The sequence below is a fragment of the Trichoderma evansii genome, assembly GCF_050947405.1.
Source record: "Trichoderma evansii strain SZMC 28006 chromosome Unknown GGI43scaffold_8, whole genome shotgun sequence".
In the NCBI taxonomy this organism is placed as follows: domain Eukaryota; kingdom Fungi; phylum Ascomycota; class Sordariomycetes; order Hypocreales; family Hypocreaceae; genus Trichoderma; species Trichoderma evansii.
Genome location: NW_028145198.1, coordinates 433,054 through 452,598, shown reverse-complemented (window position 1 = coordinate 452,598; position 19,545 = coordinate 433,054). Strand labels below are relative to the sequence as shown.

The window sequence follows — 19,545 nt, the reverse complement described above, 5'->3', positions numbered from 1 at the left end:
CCGGTCTGTTTGGAGGAGTGTGGAGGGAGTAAAGAGCCGTTTAGCAGCGGCACTCGCCTTTTGTGAGAATGAAGTCACATTTGACTGGAGCTTGGTTCACCACCAAGTATCCACGACCCTGTCCTCTCCCGTTCTCCAGTTCCCCAGGTGGGTCAAGATGCCTCGTGGAGCTCCAGTATTGAACCGAGAGGATACAAAGAAAACAATAAGAAGATCCGCTTTTACTCTAGGCAACGAAATTCCCAAGCAAAGCAACCTATAAGTGACGATAGCCCCCCTACAGTACGCAGCCTTGCAGCGGAATACCGTGCTGCGTGTGCAGGAGAACCAAGGTTTGGGATCCTGGGACGCCTTCTCGCGAGGTGATCGGCGTTGATGGCGGATAATGCCTGTTGGTGCCGGCCCTTAGAAATCACAAGAACCAAGCGGCATTCAAGCATTGCTGATGATTAGGTTGGTGGCTGACGCCTCCAGTTGGGGAAGTTGGAGGAGGATGGAGGGCGACTTACATGCAAGATGTGACAAGGGGAGCATGATATAACAAGGAAGAGTATCCTTCGCGTTGACGATGACTTTCTGAAAAGCTCTGTTTATCATATGACCCGAGTATAATGCCCCTGAGCCCCCTTCAAGAGGTTCAAGTACCTGGAACATCTGCCGAGCCTTGATCTTCTGCCTAGCAATAGGGATGCAAGTGCAACTGGTCCTCTTGCCCATGCAATCTCACATACACGTACCTGTGCTTTATAACTTCCAAGTGCTGCGTGTGTCAACAACTCCAACTTTGACTTGAACACCTCGCCCATCTCCATCATTGATTATTGGAACCAAGCATCTGTGCATATCATGGAGAAAAAAGACAGTATTAGCTCTCATGATGGCACTGAGAACGTGGAAGACGCGCCTCGGCGCGGCTCTTTTGCCAATGTAGAGAATCTCTCTGCCGTCTTCGAAAATCCTCTCAAGCAACGTACCAAAGAAGAACTTCTAAAGGATGTTGGAGAGTTCTGCCGAATCCACGATCTTAATGACTACCTCGATGACTTCTGCAAAGGCGCCCTAGCCGCCCAGAATCCGGAATCTTTTCAGTCACTGCCAGAACTCACCGCAGAGGATAAAAATTTCATCGAACGCGAGCAGACACACCGATGGTCTCATCCCTTTATGCTGTACTGGCTTTGCTGCATGTGCTCCATGGCTGCCGCAGTGCAAGGAATGGACGAGACCGTCAACAATGGTGCTCAGGCGCTGTACTTGGCAGATCTTGATATTGCAGGCCCAAACGTTACTCGATTCTCTCCATCCATGCAGGACAATATTACTGGCCTCGTCGTCGGCGCTCCGTACCTCTGCTGTGCTATTCTTGGCTGCTGGCTGACGGAGCCCCTGAACAAAGTTCTCGGACGGAGAGGAACCATCTTTATTTCTTGCTTTATTGCCGCTGTCGCATCAATCTGGGAGGGCGTAGCCAACTCTTGGGTGAACTTATTCCTTGCTCGATTTGTCCTTGGACTCGGAATTGGCCCCAAGTCATCTACAGTACCCGTCTACGCTGCCGAGTGCAGCCCAGCACCGATTCGAGGGGCCTTGGTTATGCGTAAGTCTTCATCGCGCTGATAATCCTTTTAAAATACAGTGTAGAGCTAACTGAGAGTTTCCAACAGAATGGCAGATGTGGACAGCTTTTGGTATCATGCTTGGCAACATAATGGGTGTCGCATTTGGTCCATCAACTGGCATTAAACCTAGTCTCGGCTGGCGTCTCATGCTCGGCAGCACCGTCGTCTTACCCCTGATCGTCTGTGCACAAGTTTATTTCTGCCCGGAATCCCCTCGGTATGTTCCTGTAGCCATATATATATCATTTACCCTGAAGCTGACCATTTGTGTAGTTGGTATATTCAGCATAACAAGGTTAAGAAGGCTTTTAGGTCATTCCAGCGCCTTCGACACTCCAACATCCAAGCCGCCCGTGACACTTATTACACCTATGTCGGAGTAGAGCTCGAGAGAGAGGTTAATAGGGGCAAGAATCTCTTCACGAAATTTGCTGAGCTTTTTACCGTCCCTCGTAACCGTCGTGCCACATGGGCTACTTGGATTCTTATGTTTGGGTAAGTAAAAGCGACCACCATTTCTATTATTCGAATTCCATACTAATGGTCATCTTTTCTTTTATCTAGCCAACAATTTTGCGGAGGTAAGAGCTATCATTTTGATCTCCTTGATCAATTCTTTCTTATTTTGAGATGAGACTAACTTATAACGCAGTGAACGTCATCGCTTACTACAGCACCACTATCTTTGTGAACTCTGGCTACTCCACCAACTCAGCTTTGCTTGCATCAATGGGTACCGGTATTCTCAACTTTGTATTCGCTATTCCTGCAATCTTCACCATTGATAGGTGGGGCCGCCGAAACCTCTTACTATTTACGTTTCCTTTCCTATGCATCTTCTTGTTGTGGACCGGAATGTCCTTTTTCATCCCTGATGACCCAAGCAACATCAAGAAGAGAGTCGGTATGGTTACAACTGGCATGTATCTTTTCGAGGTCTTTTATTCTCCAGGTGAAGGCCCGGTGCCTTTCACATACTCAGCAGAGGCGTTCCCAGTCCATGTCCGTGACGTGGGCATGTCGTGGGCTACCGCAACAACTTGGTGTTTCAACTTCATTCTATCATTTACCTGGCCATCTCTCCAGAGAGCATTCACCTCTCAGGGTGCATTCGGGTGGTACGCAGCTTGGTGTGCCGTCCTTTGGTTCCTCATCCTCCTCTTTGTTCCCGAAACCAAGGCGCTTACCCTTGAAGAGTTGGATCAGGTGTTTGGTGTCAGTACACGCAAGCATATGAGCTATCAAATCAAGAATACCTTGTGGCATTTCAGAGTTTGGGTTCTACGTCAGAAATTGGAGCCTCTTCCTCCATTCTATCGCCAAGCTGAGAGGCTACACAAGTAGAGATGATATACGATAACACGGTTACACTAGACCGGTATTGGTCTCATAGAAGCACTACACTCGCTTCACTGAATATTTGGTAGGAGGTGCGAGCGCGGTAGATGATGCCGCATGCTTTAACGTTTTGCTGCGTGTTTGGGTAATGGGATTGTTTGTATTATTATGATACCAAGTGCACTCATGAGTGTCACCTTGTTAGCTGTATAATAACCGTAATGAATGAAATTCAAGTATAAGTAACCAGTTCTCTGTCTCTCTTGCTGTCGCACATCTGCTGTTTGGTGTATTCTAAGTCTTAATGCAGATCGCTGATGTTCTAAAAAAATCTCTTCAATACAAAAATTTAGTTGACCAGACCTTGCACTCAATAATCTAGATTCTATATTGATAAAACGACAAACACGCATGAAATGGCGCCGCGGGTGACTCACCGGCGGTGAATTGGGGCTTAGAAGCGGCTGTGCAGATCTAGGCTCAATTTCAAGAATTGGTATCCAGAGGTATCATATGATACCGTTGAAACTCTCATTACAGAAATTATAATAATGTCGCACAAATTTCATCTCAAGAGCAATTTTTTCTCGATAGCAAATTCGTCAAAAAGAAAACGCCAGGTCTCATCTTACTTTTCGCAGTGCTGCAGAATTTACACGCCTACACACTTACACCGCAGCAAGCCCCACGCTACGTGGGCGTATCGCATCCAAGCAATTCATACTCAAAGAAACAAATACGACAACAAACATTGTGTGATGAAGCCAATTGTGCTTGATGGCCGCACTGGAGAGGGTGGCGGTCAGCTTGTCCGTCTTGCTGTGGCGCTGGCAGCAATTACTTCACAGCCAGTCAAGATAATTAACGTGAGAGGCAATAGGCCAAAAGATGGAGGTTAGTTGGACATTAAGCCTTATATCGCTTCTATATGCATGCTGCCTATATTATGAGATGCTAAATATCATCAGGCCTCAAGAACCAGCACGTGGCAGCTATTCAATGGCTCGCTCAAGTTACCGAAGCTGATGTCGAAGGTCTCAGCGTCGGCTCAAAAACAGTGACTTTCATACCCAGGCGGCCACCCACAGAGCTTTTCCAGCGCAACATATCCATTAGGACCGAATCAGGAGCTGCAAGCACAATGCTAGTCCTTCAGGCAATGTTGCCATTCCTGATTTTCGCGAGCAACGATACAAATGAGCCTGTGGTAGTGGAACTTTCGGGAGGCACAAATGTTGCCTTTTCACCGAGCTACGAATACTTTGACCAAGTGCTGGCACCGACCCTAGAAGAGCGGTTCGGTGTGAAAATCGAGCGGGAGATAAAAGCTCGTGGATGGAGTCTAGGGAAGCAGTCCAGGGGAGCCATCTCGCTCAAATTCTATCCAATAGCCAAGGGTGAGAAGCTCAAATATCTGCCTCCGCCGCAGTACAGCTATCCGGAGTCGTTTGAGGTGAAGAACATCGATGTCAGCATAATCACGCCAATGCATTCGCATAACAAGCTTCAAGAGAGCATAGTAGAAGATCTTGGAGTTCTCTGGCCAGGCGCCGACATCAACTTTAAAGTAATCGAAGATTCATGCAGCGACAGCCGCTGGTCGGTACTTCTAGTTGCTCATTCTGCGGACGGCATCCGCTGGGCAAGCGACCTTCTTTCATCTGCGCCGAAGAACATCAAGGGATACGATCGCTTCATCCCACTTCTGTCCAAGAAGCTATGTAAAGGTTTATATGAGGAAGTATCTCACGGTGGAGTCGTGGATGAGCATCTCCAGGACCAGTTAATCTGCTTCCAAGCTCTCTGTGAGGGTCCATCAGCTTTCCCCAGGGGAGACGATCCGGCTGTGGACGGTCCGCTCGGGCCGTTTATTGATTCGATGGGGAACCTGCAGGTTGGAAATGGCAAGACGAGGAGGGAAAAGACGCTGGAGCCCTTTGGCCATGGCTCAATGCACGCAAGGACGGCACGCTGGGTTGTCAGTGAGCTTCTCCCTGGGGCTGTGTTCTATAACAGAGGAGATTTGGTGAAGGGGATTGGCTTCTCAGCGCAGTGAGTCATGCAGTAGCATTGCATGGTTAGCGCTTATGAATCAATGTGTCGCGATATCTTTTGTATAATAGCCTCTTGATTCTTTGCAGTCGTTTTCCTAGAGCGAAGCGTATATAAAAAGCGTTAGAGACATGCATGCAGAGAAGCGCCAAGCCGTGCAGCGTGTCTAATAAAGATGATCAATTTTAAGACACTGAATTTCTTTACTTGATAGAATAACAGATGCAATGAATTATTAGACCGTCTCCAACCGACAAAAAAAAAGTAGGAGGAAGGGAAAATATTCCTTCGAACCCACTTTCTGGGCTAGATGTGCTTCGCTAAGATCTCCAGATCTGACCGCGTGCATGGGCCAATTTTTTTTTTTCAACAGATTTGCCTTCTAGGGGATTCTATCTCTCCGAGCCGCGCGCGTTGCTATATAATCAAGCAAAAGTCTCGCTATTGCTTTCGTTGTAAACCTGGCTCAAATTTGCGCACAAGGATGGTTTTTATTGTGTTAGTCTTTGCTCTTATGCAAGCTAATGGGTTGAGTAGCAATGAATTCGTAAGGATAGCCTCGGGATTGATCAGCAAAACCCCGGAGTTATACATGTGCATCCGCAATTTTAAATGCCGTGATAAGCAATCTAATGTCCAAGGGATGGGGGGCCTCGGGAGTCGATTCAGGACCCGCTGCGGAAGCAATATTAATCTGCGACCTCGGCCGAGATTCACGAGGTCAAAAGTCCGTCCTAGCTAGATAAGTCTAGAATAGCCGTCGATATCGTTCAGTAGGCGTTGATCCTGCGAGTCCATGAGTCAGTTAAGACAGTCTCAACCTCGCATGAAAGAGACTGTTGAGGCGGCTGGATGTTATACCGTCGCTTACTCGTCTCGAGTTGCCCGAGTTAATATTTTAATTTTTAATCTTCCATAATACTTGTTTTCTCATAACTTCCTCTCTTCTTGCAGCGGGCAGGCGAGTTGTGCTTAACTACTCACAACCATGGAGACGACGATACCGCCAATTTCTGAACCGGCGGCGGTTGCTGCCGCTGTCGCCAGCGCTAACAAAGATGAGCATGCGACCACGGTCGGTCAAGCGCTGAAGCGGTATCCCAGCGCCATATTCTGGGCAATTGCAATGTCCTTTACAATCGGTACGTCTTGTTGGTCGATCAGGCTTGAGCTGTTTAAAGAGTTTCTGCTTCAATGCTGTTGGAGCGCAACGTTGAATACATGTATGTTCTGTATCGCTAATTACCATGTTAACAGTTATGGTTGGCTACGACACAATTCTAATGGGCAGTCTTATGGCATACCCCTCATTTGTCGACAAATATGGCACATATCACCCGGAACTTGGTGTTAAAGTCATATCAGGGCCATGGCAAGTTGGCCTCAGCACGGCGGGATCCTGTGGAGGGGTCTTTGGCATGATTATCAACGGCTTCGTCACAGAACGGTTCGGTCACCGCAGAGTCACCATGGTTGCTCTCGCCATCATGACGGGATTAATCTTTATACCTTTCTTTGCGCCCAACGTACACGTCTTACTCGCCGGACAATGTCTCCTTGGCGCTATTTGGGGTGTCTTTTCCATCATGGGGGCAATGTATTCGTCCGAGATATGTCCCCTCGCACTACGGGGTTATATGACTTCCTTCATCAATCTCTGCTGGGTCATTGGTCAGTTAATTATCGCTGGAATCTTGCAAGGACTTGTCAACAATAATACCAAATGGGCTTATAAAATCCCCTTTGCGGTCGAATGGGTTTGGCCGGTTCCTCTATTCTTCCTTGCTTGGCTGGCTCCTGATTCTCCGTGGTGGCTTATTCGACGGGGCCGGGTCGAAGATGCAGCATACTCTTTAAAGAGGCTTTCCCGAGGCCTTACTGACGAGCAGATTCACCAAAAAGTCCTTATGATGAACGATACAAACAGACTCGAGCAAAAGTTGAAAGCCGACGCGAGCTACTGGGACTGTCTCAGAGGAGCCAATTTGAGACGCACAGAAATCGCTTGTCTGACACTCTCATCTCAGAGTCTGATTGGACAATCTTTGGCCTACAATGCTACATATTTCTTTGTTCAAGCCGGTCTATCTGCTTCCGATGCTTACAAAATGAACTTTGGTAACATGGGCATCGCCTTCGTCGCGACCTGTTTCTCATGGGTACTGATGACGCATTTTGGTCGACGAACTGTGCTCTTGTGCGGCTACACTTTTCTGACACTTGATCTTCTCCTCATTGGCGTTTTATCCTACGCTTCTAATAATTCAGCTGCGAAATGGGGCCAGTCTGCTTTGGCGCTCGTCTGGCTGGCTGTATATTCCGCCACTATCGGACCGCAGACATGGGCAGTCGCCGCTGAAGTCTCATCGACGAGATTGCGGGCCAAGACTCTCTCTATTGCTGGAGTTATTTACAACATTGTCAACATTGTCGACAATACGATCGAGCCATATCTTATCAATCCCACTGAAGCGAATTTGAAGGGCAAGACAGCGTTTGTTTGGTTCGGTATCAGCTTCTTGGTGACTCTATGGGCCATCCTCCGCATTCCGGAGACGCGAGGAAGAACGTATGGAGAATTAGACGTGTTGTTCGAGAAGAAGATTCCTGCGTGGAGATTTGGAACAGCCGAAGTGGAGGATGATATTACCATCATTGGGGACGACGAGTCTCAAGTGAGGGTAGAAGATGAGAAGCGAGATGTGGTAGAGCACCAGAGGGTGGCTACGATATCATGAGTTATGACTTTTACGGCATTGATCCAGTTTAAATTACGCGTATACCCATCTCCAATTAATTTAATTATTTCCATATAACTGTGGTATACGCCACTTCAATTGCGGCCCAGCTTAGCCTGTAAAATATTTGTTTCATTTCCAAAAGATACACACTATATCCAATTCGTATATAGACCGTTCCTCCATATTCGTGTTTACCCACATCATGACTCCATATAAACTCATATATCCTAATCCCAAATCGTTCAAGTTATTTGCATAAAAAGTTGTTTACTCCGGAGTTGTAAAACATCCTACCACAGTCGCCTCTGGTAGTAAACTGGTTTTTCGGACTGTGCCAATCTCAAAATCTCATCCTTGATCATCTTTCTGCGTTCTGCTCTTGATATCGGAGCCTTGTTTTTAGATAGCGGATCAGGGTTCTCGACGGCCCACGACTTATCAGCCACACTCTGTTGAATCTTTTCCAGCATTTCAAGTTGCTTCTTTGTAGGCTCTCCATTAGGCACTGCAGCTGGAGCTTCTTTCTGTTCCTCCTCTTTCTGCTCTGCCTTGGGTTCAGACTCGGGTTCAGATTCTACTGGTGTCAGTTCGACCTGAATCTCTGCATCCGATACCCGAGCCTGAGCCTTAGACCCCATGGCGCGAGCTTCTCTAGACCATCTTTGGCCTTCAGTTTCTAAAACAATCAACCCGTCTTCTTCTATGTCCGTGAGTGCGCCTCTAAATTCTTCGGGCAGATGCGCTTTCGGCGATTGGCGGGGCCGAATAGCTGCGCGCAAATCTCGTAAAGTACGCTGCTGGATCGCGTAACCACTCAGAAATAGAGCACTTGTGCAAAGAATGACTGTGCAAAGTGAAAATTAGATATTTACTGCTGTTTTGATCAAAGACATCTTTGGGGAGAAAAGCTGTGGCGTACTCATAGTGGCTGTGGCCAGCATAGACACCTGACCAGAGGTAAGGAGAAGACGACCCATATTGAAGCTATTATAAAAACGACAACAAAAATTTCGTGTAATCTGTACAACCTAGAAACAGTAATAATCTTAACACGCGATGAAATTTCGCTCTATTTGATGCGATTCAAGGCATGAATGGTCTGGATACACAAAAGGCGGCAGCCCGCGTATACAGCGGCTGAGGATCGGCAGAGGTGCATGATCACCTTGTTGACCCAGCAACTATCTTATCGCACCCCGGACGCCGAAATCTAGGCGCCTTTACGCGACAGAGCTACGATTGCGAAGTCCATCCGACGTCATCGCCCCAATTCCTCTCTTCCAACATCCTCAGCAATGTCGAAATCCAAAGGCGATACCGTCCAAGCGGATGCGCGGCGCTTCCTCGATGAGCGCGGCTCAAATGCTGCGCTCGCGCCAAACGGCCTCAACCCCGCGACCATTATGGAAAAGGCCGTCAAGGACCGCATCGTCGACTCGTACTTTTATAAAGAGCAATGCTTTGCTTTAAACGAAGCCGATATCATCGATCGAGTCGTCGAGCACGTTAATTTTATAGGAGGCACGCATGGCGCATCACAAAAACCTAGTCCTTTCCTATGTCTGGCGTTCAAGCTCCTCGAGCTAGGACCCAGCGATGCCATTATCCAAGAGTACCTATCTTATGGCGGAGAACACTTCAAGTACCTTCGGGCGCTAGCATGCTTCTATGTACGGATGACGAGACAAGCGAAGGACGTATATACGACACTAGAACCCTTCTTGGAAGATAGACGGAAGTTGAGACGGAAAGCCAGGGCGGGCACTTCGCTTACCTTTGTGGACGAGTTCGTGGACGACCTGCTCACGAAGGACAGAGTGTGCGCGACAAGTCTGTGGAAGATGCCAAAAAGAGAAGTTCTTGAAGATTTGGAGATTTTGGATCCGAGAGTCAGCCCGCTAGGAGATATTGAAGATTTACTGGAAGAAGATGACGAGGGAGAGGTTGAAAACAAGGCAAACGGAGAGCGAGAGGAATCTGGAGAAATATCAGAAGGAGAAGAGATGGAAGTGGACAGGGGAGAAGACCGACGAAGTCGCAGCAGATCACCTTGAAGCTGGCCATCGACATTTGGAGAGCACTCGAACACAAATGCGATCCTATCTAATTCAATGTCAGAATATCCAATTCCAGCCACCAACTCAATGACTTGGTACAAGGATTGGTACAAGGATCGCAGGTCGAAAGAGATGTAGCATCTCTATCTTTTCCTGGGCGTCACATATGGGAACAGAAAAGCTGTTCATCTCAGAACCCATGGGGCTGGTAACAGGCTCGGCACTTGCAGAAAAGGATTATGGAGGCAATACTATAGCCTCCTTCAGAAGACATGAACTAGACAGGAGATCAAAATACCCATTCAGTATATAAGGGGCGAAATTGAGCCTCAAAGTAATAAAATAGTATAGATGAGTCGTCAAATCATCATGGATATATAATACAAGTCAAATCTATCAACATCCCTTTTCCTTCCGCCACTGTATGCAAAACTTTATACACTGCTTCATGCTGCCATCAACTTCACCACTTTATCTGCCAACGCTAATAGCCTCCTATCATCCCAATACTGCGCGATTAACTGAATACCAGCGGGGAACTGATGGCTTTGTTCGGCTTTTACTGGAACGCTAATGGCAGGTAGGCCAGCAAGACTGGCAGGAACAGTAAGGACATCGTTCATATAACCATCTACACTGCTTTGCTTTTGAACGTCACTCAGTTTTGGTGGGTATGTTGGCGCAGTTGGGGATAGCAAGAAATCCACCTGGACAGGACCTTGTTTGTCTTCCAGAGCAGTATCGGCAGACATTTCGCTTAGATCAAACTGCCTAGGTTCGTAGAGCGGATTATCCAATTTGAATACTCTGTCAAAATCCTGCTGAATCAATCGGCGAATCTTTTGAGCCTGGATAAAATAGTTATCCATGGCCTCAGAACTCAGGCTATAAGTGCCCAGGAGAATTCGACGTTTGACTTCTGCGCCAAAACCAGCACCTCGAGCTTCGGAGTAGAGGGTTTCACCAGCTGCATCTCCCCCAGGACCGCGAACACCGTATCGTACTCCGTCATATTTGGCCAAGTTGGATGAAGCCTCAGCCGGGGCGAGAATGTAATATGCGCAGAGAGCTTCCTTTATGGACGGAAGAGATACAGGAACCACACGAGCGCCCTGTGCCTCCAGTGCTGAAGCAGTAGCAACCCAGGCTGCACGTATAGAAGGGTCCAGCTCATCAATGTTATATTCGACTGGGATGCCAATAGTAAGCTGAGAGAGACTTGGCAGCGTTGGAGGACAAGCCTTTGAACAGCGCTGACGGCCCTCAACGTTCAATGACGTCGGGTCATGGGGATCATGCTCTTGATATAGCCCAGTATCGAATACAAGCTCTCGGATCGGCTCAACATCTCGTGCAAGCAGGCCGACAGTGTCTAAAGAGTTTGCATACGGGACGACACCAAATCTCGACAGCATGCCGTAGCTAGGCTTATACCCAATGATGCCAGTATAGGCTGCTGGAAGCCTAACTGAGCCCCCCGTGTCGGTACCAAGCGCAATATCGGCCTCGTCAAGTGCCACCGCGACTGCGCTGCCTCCAGAGCTACCTCCCGCAGAAACATCCTCTCCAGAGGCTGCTAGAGGGTTGCGAACCGGTCCGTAGATGGAGTTGACAGAGTGTGACCCCATACCAAATTCGTCCATGTTGGTTTTACCAACAACATTTGCTCCGCGAAGCCGTAGCTGGCGAATAATGGTGGCCTCAAAGGGAGAGGCATGCTGGCCCAGGATAGCCGAGGCGCATTGCGTTGGGAACTCTTCAGTGGCAATGTTATCCTTCACAGCAAGTCTGAAAGGCTTCGCATTGGGTGCCAGTGGCGGCAGTGGTGATTTTGGCTCAGCTTTAGCTGTAATATGAGCTCTCGTCAGTAAAGCTGAGACTTTGTATATACATATGATGTTACTAACTGCTTGCCACAAAATGATTGAACGTGCTCAGCGAGCGCCGCAGAGGCACTTGGCCAATGGATGGCTGGATGTAGGCATCACGCCATGTCGTCTTTATGAGAGCCCTACGGCGAACGATTGCCGCCGTCATTGTGGACTCCAAACCACCAACGGCGCAGTCGTCAAAGGCTGCAAATGCTCAGATCAAGATTCAAATTCGACCGTCGAATAGCATGACTGCTAGTTTAGCAGTAACGGCACATCTTAGTGGGCTGGCGGGGCTTGCGCCAGGGAAGCTCCCCGCCGGTGTTAGTGCCAAGCACTAGCAATCCTCCCTGTGCTCTCTAGCTGTAAATTCCACTATAATTTCTCTGGACATCGTGCTTCACTTTTTCCAACCTTCAATCCTCACCTACCAAATCACAGCGATGGGATTTTAATGCGCGCCGTTCGAAGAGTGCGACCGATGCCCCTCCAAAATTCATCCTTTCGGTAGCAAGTATGGCTACCAAGCGAGAAGTTGAAGATCAAGACGGCGATACGCCCGAGCCGCAGACGAAACGCGCAAAGACGCATGGCTCCAAAACGCGCCAACACCAGAACTCAGGCATCGATCCGACGTGGGGGCAGAAATATGTCTTCTCTGGTGGTAAAGATGCCACTACCATACCAGAAGGAGAAGAGTCGGACTTTGAGGACGATTCTGATGCCATGGCATACCTGATGTCTGTAAGGTAAGAAGAGACCACTCCCTCGATGCAGCCGTGTGGTTTGCTTCCCAAGATTGCATCTGCTGAACAATAATTTGATATCTCAGACCGCATTTACTGATATGGTGAGTACTTAGACATGAAGCTTCCTCTATTCCACATCTCCTGGTCGCTCCAAAAGTCCAGATTGGTCCCCAACTTCCGCCGGAATTCGATGTAGAAGGTGCCGGCGACGACTCCGATGAAGAAGAGGGCGAAGTCGACCAAGGCCTCGATGCTCATGATGCCCCTGCCGCACCTGATTCCAAAGGATTTTACGAAGATGGCGCCTATATAGGCATATCAGAAAGCTGGGGGAACGATGATATCGAGCACGGCGAGGAGCCTGACGAAGAAGACCCTGAGGCTGTTCAGAAGGCACTTAATGAAGCTTATTTTGCTTCCATACTGGGGCAGTATCGTCGCACTCGCGAAAGACTTCACTCGACACTCCCTGATAACGCTGCCAGCCGGTTGTCCAGTTCCCAGGCTACAGAAGCAGCTCCCTTTGGACGCAACTCTCCTACCACTAGGTTATGGACCCGGCTCTTGCAAACCACCGACCCTCATCCTATCCAGGTGGCGCTCATGTCCAAGGATACCATAATTCGGATTCTGCGTGTAATGATTGGTGGCAAATTTCTTCGTAGTGGACACAGCATCCCTCAGAGGACAAGTCAATGGCTCTGGGCTTTGCTTGCCAAACTGCCTGAACTGGGAGAGCTTAACCACACGGAAGTTGGCTGGATACGTGACTTGGGCCGACGAGCAGTGCTCCTGGGGAGAAGTCTAGCGGAGATGGCCGCTCTACGAGATGAACTTGCCGACGATGGATTTGGCGTAAACGATAATGTCGATGCCAGCAGTAGTGATGAAGAAGTGGTAGCAGAGGCTGTTGAGGAAGACGATGATGGTAATGAGTACCACGACACTCTTCCAGCATCTGAAGATAAGACAAATGTCACAGATGGGGCCCTGAATTCATCTTCTCCAGTTCCTATTGCTATCCCTAAGGACAAAAACGGGGTACCAGCCGGAAAAGATGAAGGAGATGAAGATGATGGAGAAATCAAACAGGTCAACGATGACAGCGAGGATGAGGACGTAGCTATGGATATCGCCTCCGATTCTGAGGCTGATGAGGGTGAGATAGTCGAGCAAACCGACGATGCTGCAGCTCTAGAGGAAGCCAAGCGCAATCTCCTGGCCAGGCTAGCCGAAGGCGAGAACGAACGTCGCCAGGAAGAGGAAAAGAGGGATGCGAGGATGAACATGAGGGCAACCCTTACCATGATCCTCACAGTTGCTGGTGAGTTTTATGGCCAGCGAGATCTACTCGAATTCCGAGGACCGTTTATCGGTATGTGAATGTAGATATTTGTAAATTCCTTGTATTTAATGCGCACATGTAAAGCATGTGCCACTCGAGGTAAAAACTATACACCCCTATATTGATGATAATACAACCCAATAGTACAATAATAATCCATGGGCCATCTTCCCTGGCTAGGCCATGTACAAAACAATAAAACAAAACAATTGACAGCCTCACTGTTTGAGCGATCACAGCAACTATATAAGCTGTGCCTTGGTAACGCCGATACGCCAAAGCTCACCCCCTATGCAATTACAAACTTCTTGGTACAATCGTGCTCAATGACACTTTTGTAGAGTCTGCTTTAGAAAGCCATATCCATGGCCTTTCCTCCTTCAAAGCCCAGGAAGCCAGCATCTTCAAAGTCAACATCGCCGTCGACAGCCATATTCTCTTGGCCAAAGCCCTTCAGCGCAGAGCCCTTCTTGATCCGAGAGTGCGGGACGGCAAAGGCCCTGTTGGTACCGACATCGTCTCCATCCCAGCTCTGAACCTGCAGGTCATCCTGCTCATCGAAGAATCGCTTCCGGGAGGGCCCGTTCTCGATGCTCTCGGTGCTTTCTTGCGACATGCTCAGCTCGGGGATCTCATCGAGAGCGGGAACCTCGATGTCATCGTAGGCGAATTCGGGCTGCGTGTCCAATCCACCAACTTTGTTGATGCCGCAGAACGGCAGTAGCTCTCTTGATACGGGCTTTGCTGCGACCATTTGCGCCGCCTTCGCCTCACCGGGCCTGGTGTTGTCGGTCCATAGCTTGAAGGCGCTGGAGCCGGTGGTCTTGTAGCCTTCGGGCACGGACTTGCGCACCCGCATGCCGACGCTGAGGAGGTTTGCCTGGACGTTGGAGGGCAATGGGACCTGCTGGGAAGAGACGGCAGCGGCAGTTGTGGGTGAGCTGCTGCTGTTGGGCGATTGAGCAGCGAAGAAGGATGTGATTTGGCGTTGGGCGGGATCGGCTGCAGCGCCGGCGAATTGGCGCTTATTGCGGGGAGTCGACATGACGAGCGGATGATGAGTGATGGTGATGGAGAAGGTTATGGAGGTGCGATACAAACGAAGCGCACAGGAATAAATATCGTCGTCCGTCGAGGTGGCGGCGGTTCCGGGCGCAATGACGAAGATGACGTTGCGTCGTTTTCAAAAATCCAAGACAAGGGTCTCTCTTCTCTTTTCTGTCTCACTGCGGCAACGGGCAAGGGTGTCCCAATTCCGGCTCAACAAGGAAAACAAGCTTCCGTTTTCGTCAAAGATGATCAGCTGATTTGCACAAACACCAATTGTGCAGCAAGAGTGGAGAGTGTTCTTTTTTTTGTATTTTTTTCTGTTTTTATTCACAACAAGGGGAAAAGGGGAGTTTAGGCCGGGACGGATGTTTTGGGGAAGCAAAAAGAAGGGCTGGGCGAGAATCGCTGGGGTAACGAGATTGGGGACTTTTGAACTAGGCCTAGGGCCCTGCAGAGAAGCAAGTTTGGTGGGGCTTGGCCTCTTTGGGGCTTGAGCTTGAGGCGCGTCGTGGCGCGACTTTTTCGCGTTAAGTGGTTTTTCTTTTTTTACCCTGACTGCACAGTAGATTTCTTTAATAGCACAGTACAACGTTGAGTTGGAACGTTGTGTTAGTCATCTACTGTACAAAAGTAGTCATGCAGCTTATATGGAGTCGGGTCAGGTCGTAAGACGAAGGAAGCAGGGCGTAAGATGCATGGCGTGCTGCTGCATATGTAACGGATAGTCCTTTTGCTTGTGCGGATGCCTTCTAGAATTTAGAAACCCAGACAAGCGATTAACTCGATTTTGCAATATCTAACTTGAAAAAAAATTATATCGAAAACTCAAAATCATGCCTCCTCACGACATGGCGACAAGGGCTCAAGCTCTAACCCTCAAGCTGCTTGGCGTGTCGAACCAGGATATTCAACGGCTAACCGGGATCCACCCCAGGACCGTCCATAACATCATGGACCGGGCCATCGAACGAGGCCTCGATTTGAACAATCCGGTGATTATGGAAGTACATGTTAGAGACGGCCCGAGACCAGGACGGCCGAAGAAGAAAAGAGAACGACTCGAGGAACAAAGTACAGTTGTGGGGGAACATAGACCCCTTATTGCTCTTCCGTCTGCTGGTATGGAACATTCCAATATGAATTGTATTCCTCTTGTAGTTGCTTTGCTAATGCTGAAACTGTGATTCTGCACTAGATCTAGAGAAAGATTTAGCCTGAATGCTACCAGTATAAGACGAAATTGCTATAGAATCACGACGAATCATGACACATTAGACGCTACGGTGATAACTATGATATATAATGTTAATAGAATCTTTGGATTTGGAATGGCGGGTTATGTGATTTTACATATATCGGATATCAATCTACACATGTAAAAGCTTCAATTATACATATTTATGCTTGCTATTGCTCTTACACTCTCAGCGTTGCGTCCTAGGAAGCCGTATCAAGTGCAACAGGCACACCATGAAACGTCAGATTAATCACTCTTGATTCTACTAAGCTATAAGGATACTAAACAAATGAGCAGAAGCTAGTTGGCTAACATGTCCCGTCAGACTACGGCTATTTGCAGATCCCTTGAGCACTGGTGGCGGCTACATTGTAGTCGACGGTTAGATAATCACAGATATTGCGTCACTTCTCTAGCGTTGTATGAAAGATTTGGTTATGCTATTTTTTTGTGAAAAGTCATAAGCAAAAGATGAGTTAGTAAATCAAGTAATCATTGTCGTTCCTACAGATGCAATATGCTTGAGGATTTATACACAAAATACATTTACGGTGTCCATTCAACGTCTTTTAAGGGGCAAGTACCCCAGACTGGGACAGCTAGCCGTATACATGCCACATCACAGGAATCACAGGAATCACATTGGGCGACAAAGACGACAATATTCGTGGAAACCTTTGAATTTCGCAAAAGCACAGTGCTACCCTCCGCTACCCACTGCACCCCGGGTATGAAGCGATCCTCAAAATCAGCGGTTCCACGTCATCGCGCCTAGTCAGTTCATCCAAAGATCCATCTAGACACTCATGTGAATGCTTTCTCCAGCTGTACACCCATGCAGTGCTTTATTTTTTTGTTCCTGCCTCAAGAAATCGACTCTGTGGTACAAGGCGCGTAAACGGAAAAACGAGAAGAATGATGTGCCATGCAAGATATCCGGAGACCCCCAAACGCCCCTGTGTTGGGTGTTCCATCTTCTATCTGCAAAGAGATTTGATTAAAGTCGCAAGGTAATGTTGTCTATCCCCCACGTCGATGAATGTTTGTTTTGCAGATCCGAGATGATCACCACCATATAGCCATAAGAGTCATGAGTACCCAAGGAAAGAAAACCACCCCGCGGGCAGTTTACTTTCTTCGGAAAGAGCAGCCCTCGGTTAATCTGGCCTTACCACCGGTGGGCTGGCACAGAACAGTGGTGCAACCCTGGCAGATGACAACGGTCTGGGCGTGGGAGAAAACGGTGGTGATGGTGAAGCAGCCGGGGCACTTGACGTCCATGAAGAAGGATCGGGGCTGGGGAACAAGGGTCTAGACAGGTGAGTGTTAGATATCGATGGTCAATTCGCGATGATGGCTTCGATTCGATTCGTACCTTGAGCTTGTGCTTCTTGGCCTCAGCGGCCGCTGAAGGGTTGAGAAGGTCAACTGCGAGAACCTATGGCAAAATTTGGTCAGCAATTCTGTTTTCCCATTTGCAAGTTCCCGTATCCATCATTCATAATTCCCCATCTTGTCATCGACGCCGTGCAACGCAAATTCTCTCGACGGTTTCGGCCCAGAAAAAAGTTTTGATGCCCTCGTCAGGTGACGCATCATCATCATTCCTCCGCCATTCCGGTATCCCATAGCATCGTATAGATTCCATCATCCAGAGGTAGTGAAAGACAATTGTCGCTTACCATCTTGACTGATTATATCTCGAACAAAAATTTGCCGTCGGAGGTCTTGCGAGGGTCGAGGTACTTGACGAAATCTGGCGACGGATTTGAGGCTCGCAAGCTGGAGTGAGAGGAGTTAAGCGAGGAAAAGTTCGGTGCACATTGAGGGGGCGATTCTCGTTCGCTGGCAACTCAAAATTTTTGTCAAAAGCAGCATAGCGTGATAGGGTTTGGCCGCCTGCGCACACGTGACGAGAATTTGCCGCCCGGTGATTGGGCCAAGCTGGAGCAGCTCCATTGCGCTAGAAATTGTGAATCGGCGACTAAGGAAATATGGAGATTTATGCACCGTTTGTGTGCACAAAGCAGAGCTATGTGGGCAAGTCGGGCTCGTAGGCAGCCAAAAAGATGGCTGCTATTTCTGTCTGCCTGGAGATTTGCGCGGCCCCCCACGACGCCAGCTGCAGATGCTGTGAAGCTACTCTACTGCATGCAGCTATCCGGAACTTGATTTGACATTTCCAAACCACCAACATATCTACAAAGCGCCATTTCAAATATTTGCATCTGGCTGTAGTTCACCATGGCGGCCCCTTCAGAACAAAGAATTGCGGTTCCAATCGACGACCCCAATGCCGATACCGAATGGCAAGCTGCCCCGCGATTTTGGTTGATGCGCAACTCTCTGACCCCTCCATAGGAATGACATTCTGCGCAAGCATGGCGTTATCCCCGAGAAACCTCCCAGTCCTACTCCCATGATTGAGGAAGCCATTCTGGAGGCGAGAAGGCTTGTACATGAGAATCGACTTGAGGGAAAAGAGCTGGACGAGCTTGACGAGTTGGAAGACGAGGAAGACGATGACTTCCTAGAACAGTACCGCCAGAAGCGCATGGCCGAGCTAAGCAATCTGCAACAAAAGTCTATCCATGGCTCTGTATACCCCATATCGAAGCCCGACTATCAGCGCGAAATTACAGAAGCGTCCAATAACGGCCCCGTCTTCGTGAACCTCACATCTGCCTCAGGGGCAACGAATGTGGAGTCGAGAGTTCTATCAGACCTCTGGAGGCAAGCCGCAAAGGAGTATGGCGACGTAAAGTTTTGCGAAATCAGAGCCAACCAGGCCATCGAAAATTACCCGGACCGAAACTGCCCTACAATCTTGGTGTACAACAAAGGAGATATTGTAAAGCAAGTCGTGACTCTCTTGACCTTGGGAGGCACTCGCACCAACATGAGACATATCGACGACATACTTGTTGAGGTTGGCGCAGTGCCTAACTCTGATATGCGAGTAGTCAAGAGGAGAAGAGCGGCGGAGGAGGCGGAGGAGGAGCGATTAGCCGGCGGCAAAACTATCAAGTCAAGTAATATTGGGCGAGCGCAGGTTGACTCTGACGACGATGACTGGGACTGAGAAGTAAGATTTGATCTTTAGCCATCTCGACGCCCCATTCGAATCCAAAAGCCTCAAAGGGCTCGCTTAATGCGACCCATAACTCTACCTACTCAGCAAGGTTTACCACGAATGTGAAAATCAGCTCAACGGAAGAGCTAGAGACCCCATTCGCAAAACTTATTTACTCATTGTGTATCTTGCTCCTTATACTCTATCCTCATTTTCAGCCTTGCAGGCAGCAATATTCATTGCGGCTCTGTTTCTCTCAGTATATTAGCTACTCTCCTTAGATAGGCTACCATCCTTACATAGTATTAAGGGGTGCCTCTGCATTTCACAATGTTCATACACAGGCTGCCATCTATGCGTAGCAGACTGAATTTCACAGCACTTTTAACATATATGGACATGCTGCTACCCCT

At 48.5% G+C, this 19,545-nt stretch overlaps 11 protein-coding genes across 11 annotated transcripts; 7 read left to right on the top strand and 4 right to left on the bottom strand.

Moving 5' to 3' along the window:
* Positions 1 to 554: 554 nt before the first annotated feature.
* On the top strand, positions 555 to 3,021 carry GGI43DRAFT_359134 (sugar porter family MFS transporter). The gene is made up of 5 exons (XM_083202366.1): positions 555 to 1,597; positions 1,665 to 1,836; positions 1,893 to 2,114; positions 2,184 to 2,200; positions 2,272 to 3,021. Exons 1-5 carry the CDS (start codon positions 847 to 849, stop codon positions 2,961 to 2,963), a joined length of 1,854 nt encoding a protein of 617 aa, XP_083061231.1. The 5' UTR covers positions 555 to 846; the 3' UTR covers positions 2,964 to 3,021.
* A 313-nt stretch (positions 3,022 to 3,334) lies between these two features.
* GGI43DRAFT_403264 (RNA 3'-terminal phosphate cyclase-domain-containing protein) lies at positions 3,335 to 5,238 on the top strand. The gene is made up of 2 exons (XM_083205781.1): positions 3,335 to 3,851; positions 3,926 to 5,238. Exons 1-2 carry the CDS (start codon positions 3,509 to 3,511, stop codon positions 5,011 to 5,013), a joined length of 1,431 nt encoding a protein of 476 aa, XP_083061230.1. The 5' UTR covers positions 3,335 to 3,508; the 3' UTR covers positions 5,014 to 5,238.
* Positions 5,239 to 5,874: 636 nt separating this feature from the next.
* On the top strand, positions 5,875 to 8,067 carry GGI43DRAFT_359120 (general substrate transporter). The gene is made up of 2 exons (XM_083202365.1): positions 5,875 to 6,151; positions 6,267 to 8,067. Exons 1-2 carry the CDS (start codon positions 5,998 to 6,000, stop codon positions 7,745 to 7,747), a joined length of 1,635 nt encoding a protein of 544 aa, XP_083061229.1. The 5' UTR covers positions 5,875 to 5,997; the 3' UTR covers positions 7,748 to 8,067.
* On the bottom strand, positions 8,041 to 8,727 carry GGI43DRAFT_383153 (uncharacterized protein; the record flags this gene model as incomplete). The annotated part of the gene is made up of 2 exons (XM_083203342.1): positions 8,041 to 8,594; positions 8,670 to 8,727. The coding sequence occupies 2 exons, from the start codon at positions 8,725 to 8,727 to the stop codon at positions 8,041 to 8,043; spliced, it is 612 nt and encodes a 203-aa protein (XP_083061228.1).
* A 275-nt stretch (positions 8,728 to 9,002) lies between these two features.
* Positions 9,003 to 10,029, top strand: GGI43DRAFT_359097 (PRP38 family-domain-containing protein). Its single transcript, XM_083202364.1, has one exon. The coding sequence runs from the start codon at positions 9,046 to 9,048 to the stop codon at positions 9,802 to 9,804; it is 759 nt and encodes a 252-aa protein (XP_083061227.1). The 5' UTR covers positions 9,003 to 9,045; the 3' UTR covers positions 9,805 to 10,029.
* On the bottom strand, positions 10,029 to 11,920 carry GGI43DRAFT_359091 (glutamyl-tRNA(Gln) amidotransferase subunit HER2). Its single transcript, XM_083202363.1, has 2 exons — positions 11,715 to 11,920; positions 10,029 to 11,653 (listed from the first exon to the last, which is right to left on the bottom strand). Exons 1-2 carry the CDS (start codon positions 11,842 to 11,844, stop codon positions 10,254 to 10,256), a joined length of 1,530 nt encoding a protein of 509 aa, XP_083061226.1. The 5' UTR covers positions 11,845 to 11,920; the 3' UTR covers positions 10,029 to 10,253.
* Positions 11,921 to 12,194: 274 nt separating this feature from the next.
* On the top strand, positions 12,195 to 13,810 carry GGI43DRAFT_383150 (SIP1 domain-containing protein; the record flags this gene model as incomplete). Its single annotated transcript, XM_083203341.1, has 2 exons — positions 12,195 to 12,427; positions 12,541 to 13,810. 2 exons carry the CDS (start codon positions 12,195 to 12,197, stop codon positions 13,808 to 13,810), a joined length of 1,503 nt encoding a protein of 500 aa, XP_083061225.1.
* Positions 13,811 to 13,965: 155 nt separating this feature from the next.
* On the bottom strand, positions 13,966 to 15,454 carry GGI43DRAFT_359087 (ribonucleotide reductase inhibitor-domain-containing protein). Its single transcript, XM_083202362.1, has one exon. It carries the CDS (start codon positions 14,815 to 14,817, stop codon positions 14,122 to 14,124), a length of 696 nt encoding a protein of 231 aa, XP_083061224.1. The 5' UTR covers positions 14,818 to 15,454; the 3' UTR covers positions 13,966 to 14,121.
* A 1-nt stretch (position 15,455) lies between these two features.
* GGI43DRAFT_359084 (uncharacterized protein) lies at positions 15,456 to 16,235 on the top strand. Its single transcript, XM_083202361.1, has 2 exons — positions 15,456 to 15,941; positions 16,018 to 16,235. The coding sequence occupies exons 1-2, from the start codon at positions 15,656 to 15,658 to the stop codon at positions 16,038 to 16,040; spliced, it is 309 nt and encodes a 102-aa protein (XP_083061223.1). The 5' UTR covers positions 15,456 to 15,655; the 3' UTR covers positions 16,041 to 16,235.
* A 952-nt stretch (positions 16,236 to 17,187) lies between these two features.
* On the bottom strand, positions 17,188 to 17,744 carry GGI43DRAFT_422441 (40S ribosomal protein eS27; the record flags this gene model as incomplete). The annotated part of the gene is made up of 3 exons (XM_083208111.1): positions 17,188 to 17,370; positions 17,435 to 17,497; positions 17,742 to 17,744. 3 exons carry the CDS (start codon positions 17,742 to 17,744, stop codon positions 17,188 to 17,190), a joined length of 249 nt encoding a protein of 82 aa, XP_083061222.1.
* A 282-nt stretch (positions 17,745 to 18,026) lies between these two features.
* Positions 18,027 to 19,448, top strand: GGI43DRAFT_359053 (thioredoxin-like protein). Its single transcript, XM_083202360.1, has 2 exons — positions 18,027 to 18,368; positions 18,421 to 19,448. Exons 1-2 carry the CDS (start codon positions 18,304 to 18,306, stop codon positions 19,139 to 19,141), a joined length of 786 nt encoding a protein of 261 aa, XP_083061221.1. The 5' UTR covers positions 18,027 to 18,303; the 3' UTR covers positions 19,142 to 19,448.
* Positions 19,449 to 19,545: the final 97 nt, after the last annotated feature.